At 45.1% G+C, this 13,167-nt stretch overlaps 1 protein-coding gene across 2 annotated transcripts in view; it reads right to left on the reverse strand.

Moving 5' to 3' along the window:
• Positions 1–4,441: 4,441 nt before the first annotated feature.
• PRR5 (proline rich 5) overlaps positions 4,442–13,167 on the reverse strand; it is a 46,618-nt gene continuing 37,892 nt past the window's right edge. For both annotated transcript variants that reach the window (XM_033148298.1, XM_033148297.1), the window contains 2 exons: positions 7,037–7,175; positions 4,442–5,140 (listed from right to left, as the gene is read on the reverse strand). In XM_033148298.1, coding sequence (XP_033004189.1) covers positions 4,587–5,140; positions 7,037–7,175 — 693 coding nt within the window. In that variant the 3' untranslated portion in view covers positions 4,442–4,586. The remainder of the gene's footprint in view (positions 5,141–7,036; positions 7,176–13,167) is intronic.

A 13,167-nucleotide genomic window follows, 5' to 3' on the forward strand; every position in this document is an offset into this window, starting at 1 on the left:
GCATCTCCCTCTTTTCTCCTCCTTTATAAAAGAGCACTCACCTTCCATTATAGATCACCCCTCTCCTTACGAAGCAGAGCCTCTTCTCCAGGACAGACTGCTCCATCCTCAGCTTGTTCCCACCACCTCTGCCCCTTGCCTCCTCCTCCTCACGTTTGTTGTTTTATTTTGCTTTAGTTAGGACCCAAAGGCGTATTATTAATTATGGTGCTGGAGGAGACTCTTGAGAGTCCCATGGACTGCAAGAAGATCAAACTTATCCATCCTTAAAGAAATCAGCCCTGAGTGCTCACTGGAAGGACAGATCCTGAAGCTGAGGCTCCAGTACTTTGGCCACCTCATGAGAAGAGAAGACTCCCTGGAAAAGACCCTGATGTTGGGAAAGATGGAGGGCACAAGGAGAAGGGGACGACAGAGGATAAGATGGTTGGACAGTGTTCTCGAAGCTACTAACATGAGTTTGGCCAAACTGCGAGAGGCAGTGAAGGATAGGCGTGCCTGGCGTGCTCTGGTCCATGGGGTCACGAAGAGTCGGACACGACTGAACGACTGAACAACAACAAGGACCCAAAGGCAGCACAAAACCTTGTGCTCTCCCTTGAAGACATTTTACTGTGTTTGTACCAAATTGTTTGCACAAAGGCTTGCTTACCTTCCCAGAGCACTCTGGGCTCATGTTTTTTGTTTTGAAAAATGCTTCCATTGATGGCACACTAACATGCATGTTTGCGTATAACATGTGACTGGGGATAAATTTAACACATTCCATCCCAATATACTGATAATTACATCCAGTACCTTTGGGCATTAGCATTTATTCCTGGCTGCTGCAGATGAAAAGCTCTGGCAGAAAAGTTGCCCTCCCCCAACTCCAACTCCCATTTCAAATACTAAACCTGAGGCAAGAAGGAGCCTCACAAAACACTCATTTGTGATGACACCTGCTTCACCTGCCTTCTGAGATCATATATATGGACGTAGGGAGCCAAGGAAGGGGGCTGGTTTGTTCCTGGTCTTTCCCAATACAAATGTTGGAAGCTTCTTTTTTTTCTATCTCAAATGTTGGAAGCTTCTGTATTCCGGCCAGGATTATTCTGTTCCCCAAAATACATGTCCCAGAACACATGTCCACTGTTCCCCCAGTGGACATGTAATCAGGTTCTGTAATTAAGTTGGTGCCTTCTAGCAGCAAATGTTTCCCACTTATGAAGCACATGTGCTGAGGTGCAGCTTGAACACGGCCTACGAAATCCTAAAGAGAGACAAGAACATTAAGTGAACAATATCTCGTTTCTGAGAACCAGACAACACTGCATCTTCTCCTTACAAATGAAAATTGTAGGAAGCTTTATATTTCACTCTGATGAAAATTAGATAGGACTGCAGGTGGACAAACCAAATGGTTGTTTAATGAGAGGGATTGTGCAGATCTGACCCCCGAGACTTCTCAGGATCCATCCTCTCATATAAACCTCATCTACTTTATTACTCTAGCAGTCAGTGGCTTTCTGTAGTGTTAGGCAGAGGCTTCTCGCAGCCTTGCTAGTTGAGATCCTATCTAGCTGAGATGTTGGGGCTTCAACCTGGAAGAGTCTGCACACAAAGGATGCAATCCAGTATCAAGCTGTGGCTCTTTACACTGCATCCCCTTGCTCCTAAGGCCCAGTTTCCTAAGCTATGCACTCCTCTTCAAAATAGTAAGATAGATCCCTATAACACCTCTTTAAAAATCTTCCCTATTCAGGTTTTTAGGCTGGCCGAGACTCTTCTTCTGCCAGAAAGAAACATGAATGTTGTACGAACTGTGTGTTTGCAATAAGTATTCAGTTCACTTTAAAATTATTCCACAAAGGTCTGTAAAGTTATGCTACATTAATTTATGCATAGAATTTCCTCTGTGTATCACTTTAAGACATATTTGGAGTTCAGCTCCTAATGTGGAGGGGGGTTGGGTGAAAGGTGGAAAGTCTGGTGAAGAGAATAAAGTCTGGGTAGCACTTGAAGGTTTAACCAACAGAACTCTGAGGATGTATTATGCTTTCAGTGTAATTCAAATGGCATTCCTGTTATTGATTAAATGAAGCCGAGTTAGGTCCTCAGCCATCAGTGTGGAACCTGTGGACCTTCAGATGATACTGGACTCCAGTTTCCATCAGCATGGCTAATGGTCAGGAATGGTGAGAGTTGTTTTTCAACATCCAGAGGGCTACAGGTTCCCAACCGCTTACCTAGACAATAAATTGTAACCTGGTGCATTCAGTACACACAAATTATGAAAGCACAGGAGTTCTCAATCACTTTGCAAAACACTTCTCTCTAAGGATGTGTGTACACTGGCTCAATTATTAAAGGGAGGAAGAGTGCAGGCTGCATGGGATTTACATATATCCAGCACCCAAATTGTGGAACAGAAAATGGGGTGAAGGAAAAAAGGAATCTCTCTCTCTCTCTCTCTCCTCTCTACTTATGAGCGTGATTCAGAGGAAGAAATGGGAAGAATAGCTTCGGGAGATGAGCTATATCATGCCTCTCGCTTTGCCTCCTCCTTTCTAGTGTGGAAGGGCCAAAGATCCTCAAGATGCTTGTTCAGACACTGTGAGAAAAGGAAGCACGCCCAGCAGAGCTCACGACAACTTCATGCAATTGCAGGTATGGCTACCTATCACTCCCACTAATGGGGGACCAAAGAGAGTTTTCCTGAAGCCCGGTTTCCCAACACACAGTACATACAAATCAGGAATGGGATGGGTTTCTAGGTATAGATTGGTAGTGAGGACTTAGCTTGGCTTCCGTTAGCACAAGTGAAATGCAGTTTCTGGCAGTGCTTCATGAGACGCACCGGCTATTATTTCAAGAATTACGCTTTAAAAAAATATTGGTTTTGTAAGAAAAAACACACAGGAAGCGGTCTCTCAACAGTGCTATTCATACAGCACACTATTTATTTAAATTTTGTTTCGAATTTTCACTCACTGATTGGTAAAGGGAGTGCTGATGTAGTGAGAAAAACAACCAAAATGGTCCTGTTAAATCATAAGATTTTACTATTATCTGGCACAATCTTTTTAAATATAAAACAAACTTTTCTGACTTCTGAATCCTAAATAAATGTTATTCTTCAAAGAACCTAGCTTTTGCTTTTATGGAAGTGTTTGTATGTAACCCCAAAAGTACGTGTGGCAGGCGGTGGCAGTGGCGGTTGCCATCCAAAAGGATTTAATAGCAGGGGTGGAAAATGTGTACTTAGCAACAGTGTTTGATGAAGGAGACAAAGACAGCAAGAAGTCTAAAGGCATAGTCACATGGTGCATTCTCAGGTTTGTGTCACACATGCATGCTCAGGACGATGACTTCAGAACTATGAATGGGCCTTCACAGATCAAGGACCACAGATACCTCCTCACTTTACTTCAAATTTAATGGCCCCAATCCAATTAAAATGAATGAGGCTTAAGTTAACTGTCACTAGTTTGGCACAGGTTTCCAAAGGGCCGTCAGCTAGGCACTATGAGGTGTGAGTAATCCAGCAATAAGCCAAGTGGTTCACTGGTTTTGCTTTCCCAGGGCATCAGATTCACGGTGTTTGGTCCACACTGCTTTGCTGCTTGTTTGCGCCACAGATGGGGCAGCCATCGAGGATGCATCCCTTCTCCCCTTTGCAATGCTGGCATGGAATTCTCCCGCACCTCAAATACCCTGTTTCTTCTGAAACTTCTTCCTACAGCTTTATGTTAAAGCATAAAATTGGAAAACGTGGAGATTCTCATGCACTCAAATCCTCCAGCCCGATTCATACGCTTCCCGTTTGTTGCAAGGACCACTTCCATCTACTTAGACCCCAAACCACATTGATAACCTCCATCAACAGGAATCACATAGGCTAGAGGAATTACATGATTACTTTCCAAACCAGTAATCGTACCCGTGATTTTTTTTTTATTTTACTTTTTACTGATGCTATCGCTTCACTGTGGAACACAACCATGCGGAAAGAGCTTTGATGGCAGGGAGGCAATGTACACACGCCAGGCCTAAGTGGTGGAAGAATGGGAAGGGGCCAGGATTCCTCTAAGGAAAGTGTGCCACAAGTCCAGTCCAGAGAATACTAGTTTTGTGTGCACTATAGCACATGGACACAGCTACCCAGCCCACTATTCCACCAGGTCCTTCACTGTAGGTTTTGCTCTGGTCTCTTGATCCAGGGAGTAGGCAGCAGCAGTACAACAGGGCAGAGGCAGACTGGAGACCCCAGGTTCGTGCTCCCTTGCCTGTCCCCCTTTGCCCCAGGTTGGCCTTTGATGGAATGGTGTTGCTTTCACGGGTTTGGCCGGCTGACCTGCCCAAGCTCCACTGAAGTCTCTGGAATAGACAGAGAACTTTCCCACAACTGAGGTTCAGTGGTATCACCATTATCTAAACCACGACGATCCATTCCCCCCCCCCCACGTCCCTCCTATGTCATTCTGGTCCGAGGGGCATCGTCTTTATCTGAATTTCTAGCTGCTCAAGAATTTCATATGACCCCCCTCACACCCTTCAGTTATCCTGTGTTCCTAAGCGCAAACTAGGATTCTTATCAGAGTGCTTCAGACAAGGCTCTGCCGGCTCACATCCACATTGTACCCTGATGAACTTGAGCAGCTCTGGCTGAAATCAATGAAAATCCCATCAGAATCTGACTCAATAGACTCCAAAATTTGGTCCACTATATTTTCAGGGCTGGCTGTAGGGGCTATGGCAATCAAGTCTGAGTCCCTGGCCAGCTCAAACGCTCTCTTTTGTTCATCTCTTGGGTAAAAGAGTCCCTTCTGTTGCTCAGGTGCATTGAGGTTGCTGGGGCACTGCGCTGAGCTGGCAGAAAGCCTCTCGGACTCCCCTGACTGCGAATTCTTCATGGTGATCATTGAGGTCTTGGAACCATTGTCTGTGATGGTTGTGAGGTTGGAGTAGCCCTGCATCTCTGTGCAGGAAGTCATTTCGGAAACAGAGTGCCTTCGGATGCCAGTGCCGTTGGGGGCCGCACCCTCCGTTTCATACTCGGCTACTGGAGTCAGCAAAGGATTGTTGTAACTTTTGGATCTCACCACAGGGTTCTTGGCCAGGATGTCCCCCGATTTGGATCGCCGGAAGAAACGTTTTTCTGTTAGCAAACAGAAAGACCAGTTAAAACTTGTACACAACCCTGCACTTCTCTTGTGAGCATCATTACCATCACTGCCACCACCACCACGAGAGGCCTGTGGTCAAGGATTTGGACAGTTGCTTCAAATCAATAGGTAAACATCAGGCTTAGCCTCACCTCTGTCATGTGCACCTCTTCTCCCGTTCCACCCCAATTTCCCCCTACATATTTGGACTCTTCCCCTTTTCTTCCCCACTCTTCAAACCCATTCTTTCCTAAACTTGCCTGGCCAGGTTCAGACACTTGGCTGTATGTGCTTGATGAGTTGCCATTTCAGGTCTCTGCCTCCTTCCCTTCTTGGCCTCAGCATCTTCTGCTTCTCCTCAGGCTCTTCTGCTTACCTCTCTAGGGCAGCAGCAGCAGCAACAACAAAAAGCTTCTTTCTGCCCCCCACCCCCACTGCCATTATGGCAGATCAGCCTGGAGTCTCAGCCTGGAGACGGCCACAATATCTCACAGTGCCTTACAGTATAGATTATTTGGACACAGAGATCCCAAATTGGATGGGGGGGAGTGTGTATTGAGATTCCTGCATTGAGGGGGTTGGATTAGATGACCCCAGGGGTTCCTTCCAACAATTCCATGACTCCATGCCTTCTCAGACTAAGGTCAAGTGATCTCTCAATCAGTTTCAGAGAATTTTCTAACTTCTATTATCAATTTCCTCTTTGGGGGAAAAAAAGTATATTCAGCCCTGTTCTTCCTTGAAGAGCTTAGGTGAGTGAGATGACAGCGGTCACAACTTTCAGGCAGCTGAGGCTGTTCAGCTCAGTGCTGTTTCATCAAAATAGCCACAAGGAGGCAGCAGTTTAATGCTATCACATGCAAAGGAGAAAATACCAGCTCCTTCTCTTTTGGAGGTGAAATTATTTTCAAAAAAGGTATAGAGTGACCAGCATGTTTTCCATAACCAGAACCTGCCTTTAAATAGAAGAGCTGACATAGCAGCCCTTTTCCTTTGAAGCTTCTTTTACTTCCTTCTGCATCCTGTCTAGCTAGGATGTTTGTAGGTTTATTTCTGTAAATTACTTCGGAATCTGTCTTAACACATGATGGCAAATAAGAAAAAAGCCAATGATGTTGTAGATTCACCTTTCTGACTCTTTTTCTATGTATCCCTAATATTTAGCTGACAATCGGTGGCAGAAAAGGGGAACAAGAAATGCAGCAGGACTACTGGTTTGCCATGTCAGAGGTCACAGCCCCCAAATCAAAGGCCAACTGGGGGTAAAATTATTATGGAAACTTTGTCCAACAGACAGCTTCCCAAACTCGCCCCAGTCTGAGAGCAGGGGAAGTGTCTCGTGGAAAAGAAGCTCCATTTCCTCTCAGGCTTCTCCCTGGTAGTCAACCACAGAGACAGAACAGTCCATTGCTCTTCTTAAGATGGAAGCACTCTGCATGTCTGAACCACAGAGGCACCACAGTGCCATTCTCACATCCTTGTACCAGTGTCAGAAAATATCTGAGGCTCTTTTCCAGCACCCACTGATGGTTAGCCCTAGTTTGGCATGAAGTTCTCTAGCCTAACCTACTCTACCATCTTGAAGTTGGGAAACCTCTGGCTTGGTCCTGGGCCAAGTTCATGGAGTGAGATTTTACGGTGCATATTTTCCTTGCCTCAGACAACTTCTGCCGTCTTCCAGCAAAGAAGTCGCATTGGCACAAAGGCCCTGCCCCTAGTTTATCATCCAAGCGAAATCTCCTAGGTAAGCTGGTTATGGAGGACATTTCACACAGATGCCTAACTTTGGTCTAGTTGTGCAGTCCCAGCCAGAAAATGATACCACGTTTTGTGGACAAAAAAGCACTTCAACCAACACATTGTGTTTTAGAAGATGGTGTGAACGTTACCTAAAATGCAGGATGAGTGTGGGATAGGCCCATCGCTGGAATACAAGCCATAGGTGCCCAAGTAAGGAGAAACAACTTTCTGCAACAGGGTTTCCAGTTTCAAATAGTCTTCGGTCACCCCTTTTGATTCATGAACACCCTGAGAAACATTTGGGGGGGGGGGAGAGAGGAAACACAAACATCAACATTTCAGACTTAAGCTATCAATCATTGCAAAGTGAGGCTGGTGTACTTAATTGCTGTCGGGGACGTGCATTGTTTAATTACAGCTTGTGTGTCACATTCTGCAGGATTTGAATGAGAAACCTTGCGGTATCTGAAGAAGTGTGCATGCACACGAAAGCTCATACCAAGAACAAACTTAGTTGGTCTCTAAGGTGCTACTGGAAAGAATTTTTTTATTTTGTTTTGACTTGTGGATTCTGTTCTGGTTCCTTATGATCCTCGGATGAAGGGCAGGATAGAAATTGAATGAATGAATGAATACTGGTGCAGGAAATGAATGGAGGGAGGAAATGCAAACAGTTCCAGCCTGGTCTGTGGATAGCAGTGAGCCAACCCCTTGTTTCTGCTTGATCTAAATCTGCACTCCCTAGTCTTGACACGATAGCTCAGTCAGTAGAGCATGAGACTCTTAATCTCAGCATTGTGAGCCCCATGTTGGGCAAAGATTCCTGCATTGCAGGGGGTTGGACTAGATGACCCTCGCGGTCCCTTCCTACTCTACAACCCTGTGATTCCATGATATTCGTAGCCAAGATAATGCAGCGGCACTGGAGTCCTAGACAAGGGCACGAGAGACCCCCGCTCAGCCACGATGCTCATGGGGTGATTTTGGAGCAGTCATTTCTCTCAGCCTACTTTACCTCCTAAGGCTGTGCAAGGGTAAAAAGGGGGGAAGGGGGAGTATAATGTCTGCCACCCAGAGCTCCTTGGAGGGAACACATGTTCATAAACTCACTTACACAAGAGGCCACTATGTTGTAGATAAGCCCATGTTCCCGCCCAATAGTCTCATTGTGTAGGAGACAACCCTATATTCCAAACACTTCCCACACTTTGTACAGAATGCAATGCCCCATCACGGTTCTCAGGATGTTGCACTATTGCCATCGGCCACTAGGTGTCAGTGCAATGCAACTTTATAATTCGGATAAAGTTATAACCTTAGAAATCCCCCCTCCCAGTTATTAGCTAGAGCAAAGTTTTGGGTTTTTTTACTTGTGGCAACCATATTAAGGATGTCAATTTTACATTTTCAGGGATGCCTTGAAACACTTCCAGTAAACTAAACAATTATTTTGTCTTACTCCTTTTTGTGAAGATCAGTAGTAAAGTGAGATGATCATGGAACTGTAGAGTTGGAAGGGACTCTGAGGATCATCTAGTCCAACCCCCTGCAATGCAGGAATATGCAGCTGTCCCATACGGGGATCGAACCTGCAACCATGGGGTTATCAGCAACACACTCTAACCAGCTGAGCTATCCTGTGCCTTTAACAGCAGCCTGACATGCAGAAATGAAGCTGGCAAACCTTTTCCCGGCCAAGACACAAAAGGACGGGAAGAGCTTTCAAAACGAGTCACAGCCTTTCTTGTCTCGGCACAATCTACTGCCACAACCACATGCACAATTCCTTTCTGGCCATCTGTTGCCATAGATCTTCCAGAATTTCCTGGGAATGGATTGCTCCTCTAAAATTTTAAATGTGGAAAATTTGTAGCCGTTTGTATATACGTACATAAGCACCCCTTGCAAGTTGTTTAACGATGCCACTGCCATGATGACTATTTCACGTCCAATTGCTGCCCAGCAGTACGCAGACTTTAAATGAATAATGTGGACTTTTTAATCCAGAAACTGAGGGATTTACCTCAGGTTTGTAAATAGCCACTTGCCTGGTTGTTTGTAACAAGGAAGAATCACTGAAGCTGCCTGCAGAGATTGCTTTCAAAGTGAGAGTCGGTTCCACCTTACTTAGGGAAATCTAAGCAAACGTTTTCCCTCTTTAACGTTTTATTGATTCTTTCACACAATGTGGCAACAGACTTGCAGGTGATAAGGAGCTGTAACAAGTGCTTTAAATGTGCAATGAAAACACTCACATACTGTTTACAGCTATTCAGAAGGATAGCTCTGTTAAAAGCAAAGCACACATGCAACATTGCTGTGGCATACAGGAATGATTAAAAAAAAAAGTAATCTGCTATATATAGTCTTACTCCTCCCCCCCATCCCAAGCTGAAGTTTCGTGAGAATTAGAACTTGCTGGGTCTCATAGTTTAACTGGAAGCCCCTAGACTGTAGCTGCTGGTCAGGGGGCCCAGCAGGAAGGAGTTAAATTACTCTACCCAAATGCAAAGAGCTGCCTCCCCAAGTCCTTTGCTAGACCCAGTTCTATGATCTGACCTGATCTCAGGTAGGATGCTCACCTGCTTATTCTCTGCCATTTGCTTTATTTAGTAGGGGAAGTCAACAGCTTTCTGGTGCCTGAGGCGGAAAATCTCAAAGACATACTAATACCAGACATACCAAATCAGTCCAAGACAGCTTTTTCTAACCAGCATTAGCTCTTTATTTATTCAAGATCATTCTGATTCTTCCTTAACACGTGCATGCACACAGAAGGCACCGTATCTAAAAGTATAAAAGCATAAGAGACTATGCCAGATTGAAAAAAACCACGGAGTCAAAAACTTATAGCGGCTAATGGAAAGCTCACCTAAAGCAAAATGGCCCAGGCTGAGGTTTTTGCCAGTCTTGTGATACAAGACCTTAAACTGGGATGCCAGGGGCTGAGACCTTCTGCATTCAAACCATGTGTTCTGCCCCCTGGTGTTTTCCCTAAAACCTGCCTTATACTGAGTCAGACCTCTGGGCCAGCAAACTCAGGATGGTGCACTTTACACCTGAGCTAAGACCACCCCCCTTGTTAATTTAGAGATGGCAGTGACCCTGAGGGTCATCTGGTTTGACCCCCTGCAATGCTGGAGTCTCAGCTATAGCACCCATGGCAGACAGGGCACAATGTAACAGGAAGTTCTCCTCTGCAAGCTCTACTGAAATGTAGCTACACCAAAAAAAACCAGCTCCAAAAGCTTAAGATCACTATTTTGGGGGGAGGTTTCCCCAGAAAAGCTCAACAATTTGACAACCCTAAGAATTAACAAAGCTATGCTAGACGCTTTAGAAAGCACATTTAAAGAAAAAAACACACCAACATACATATTTCTGTATACCCAGGGAGTCCCCCCAGTATGGGCACGTCCTTATTTTTGGGTGGCCCTGTTTCACTTCCAAACTGATATGTGCTTAGCTACCTGAGTTTAAGGAGTGTATATCTCCAAGCAGGAAGTGGAGGGATTGCTACTTTAAACGGCTAAGTCTGGCTTCCTTAAGTTTCTTTGAAGAGATATCCTATGCAGTGCTTTGAAGAAGTATGAATGCTGGCTTGACTGCTGTCGAGCGCTTAGCAGGATACCACCCACCCTTTCACACCTATGTTTCCTGTCTAAAACATTCATGAGTTTTTCATTTTGATGGATTTCAGCTTTCAAAGGCATTTCCACAGCCTTATCCTCTGAATAACTAAATCAGTTTGACTGGGGTTTTTTTTCCTTGCTTTTGAAGTATGACTAAAGAAGCGGATAGGAAATCTCTGTAAGGTTGCAAAGAGCAGCTTTTTCTGGCATCTTAATAATTAGGCTACTGCCTTTTAAGCTGACGCCATCAATTATTTTTATTAAGAACACAGTGATGTTTGCTAAGGGCAAATTCTTGTCTGTCACATAGAAGCCTGGGTGTTTTTTAAAATACATGCTACTATTCACAGAAGTGTACATTTAAAGGCAATTTCCTTGCAGCTGATTCTCCATGGTGTGTTCAACCCATGCGACTTGCACAATCACTTGGGAAGTGCATGTTTAAAATTACATTAATGTCCCTTTAAACACTCAGGGCCAAACCACGCAAGGCAGCACATGAAAAATAAATGCTTAACATTGAGGCACCGATAGCAGATTTTTAAAAAAAACGATGCACAGGGTACCGTGGGACCACAGTGCATCCAGGAGGCCTAACCTTTCCTCCTGATGTCATGATCCTGATGAAAACTTCCCCCTACACCCTACTGTTGGTGTCAATGCCCAAGGCTAACAGCAGCAAGGAAAGGGCTGGGATCACTGGGATCAGAACTTAGAAGAGTTAAACGTCCGCTGCCCGTGCACTGGTGGTTCCAGGGAAAACCGCTTGTCCCACATGCCTATTCATTTTCCCCAAACATCCTTGATGAACTTCAAGTGACACATTTAGCATCGTGTCTTGTTTGATCCTCGGAGCCTTTGGCCCTTGCTTCTAAGTATTTCATAACAGCAGGCAAAGGCACACAAAAAAGTTGACCCGAGTCTTACTCATGCACCTTTGATTGAAAGTAGGCCCTACTTAACATTTGTCTGAGGGGAAGGCAGATAGACAGATGGCCTATCTATGCATTACGTGCAACAGAGGGAACTCTATGTATGCCTTGCCACATCCGCACACACCGACTGAAATTGCTTTCTAAGGAGCAAGCGCCACTGAACGCCAGTCCCTGGCAAAGGCTTCCAAGTAAATATACATAGGGTTGGGCTAGTAAATTTATATGACAAAAGGTTATCATATGATTAAGAAGTTTCTTGCAAAAGTACCTTGACGTGTGCTTTATATATTGTAATTTTATGTTGTGAACTGCCCTAAGATCTATGGATGAAGGGTGGTGTTCAAATTTAATAAATAAATACCGGTAAATACATTTCCAGTTTATGGCTTTGTGGGATAGCCTCTGAAGAGGAAAACAATGCCTTGAGGAATGAGCTCAGGATCGGGGTGAGATTTCCTTATTGTACAACTAGCACTTTCCATCCTCTTGAACTTTCAGTGCTGTCAGGGGACTTCGGTGACTGACTATGGAGCTGGAAATTGCCCTTGGAAGTGGAATCCGTTCCGGCTTGACCTCGTCCTCTCCTGAGCTGTTCCTGGCCCACTTCCAGGCATTCACAATGCAGGATTCTTGCATTCTTTTATACTGCGAACAGAGCTTCCAGTGTTCTCCAAGCATGTTATCTATAATCAGGGTTTACTGTGATTAGCAGATGCCACCGGTGACGGGCATCTTCATGGGCCTAATGGGAAAGGACTCTAGCTTCATGTTCTGCCTTCATTCATGCCCAGCTGCACAAACAGCCCTTGCTATTTAATACAAGGCTCAGATAGCAGAGGGGAGAGAGCATTCAAAATTAGGAACTCCCCTGTGCAGTCTGAAATAGTACAGAACACCCTGCCACTTCAGGAGTGAATCCCACCTCCTCCTGTTGCAGGTGGCCCCATCCAAAAAGGATGTTGTTGCTATAAAAAAGGAACAGGGAACTTTGACTGAAATTGAAGTGTGAAACTAAATACATACAAAGGGCCTGAAAACGCTTTTGATATAGTCTCCTCTCTATTACAGGCCACACACAGCTGTCTTTAAAATACAGGTAGGTAGCCATGTTGGTCTGACGCAGTAGAAATATATAAAAAAATTGTCCAGTAGCACCTTAGAGACCAACTAAGTTTGTTCTTGGTATTTTAAGTAGCAGTGTTGGTCTGACGCAGTGTGTGTGTGTGTGTATTTAATACCAAGAACAAACTTAGTTGGTCCCTAAGGTGCTAGGTAAAGAAGAAGATTTGATATCCCGCCTTTCACTACCCGAAGGAGTCTCAAAGCGGCTCACATTCTCCTTTCCCTTCCTCCCCCACAACAAACACTCTGTGAGGTGAGTGGGGCTGAGAGACTTCAGAGAAGTGTGACTAGCCCAAGGTCACCCAGCAGCTGCATGTGGAGGAGCGGAGATGCGAACCCGGTTCACCAGATCACAACTCCACTGCTCTTAACCACTACACCACACTGGCTCTTGATATACTCTGCTCTCTATACTCTCTAGATAAAGGGACCCCTGACCATTAGGTCCAGTCGTGTTCGACTCTGGGGTTGCAGCGCTCATCTCACTCTGTAGGCCGAGAGAGCCGGCGTACAGCTTCCAGGTCACGTGGCCAGCATGACTAAGCCGCTTCTGGCGAACCAGAGTGGCACACGGAAACGCCGTTTACCTTC

Source organism: Lacerta agilis, chromosome 5, assembly GCF_009819535.1.
Source record: "Lacerta agilis isolate rLacAgi1 chromosome 5, rLacAgi1.pri, whole genome shotgun sequence".
NCBI lineage: Eukaryota > Metazoa > Chordata > Lepidosauria > Squamata > Lacertidae > Lacerta > Lacerta agilis.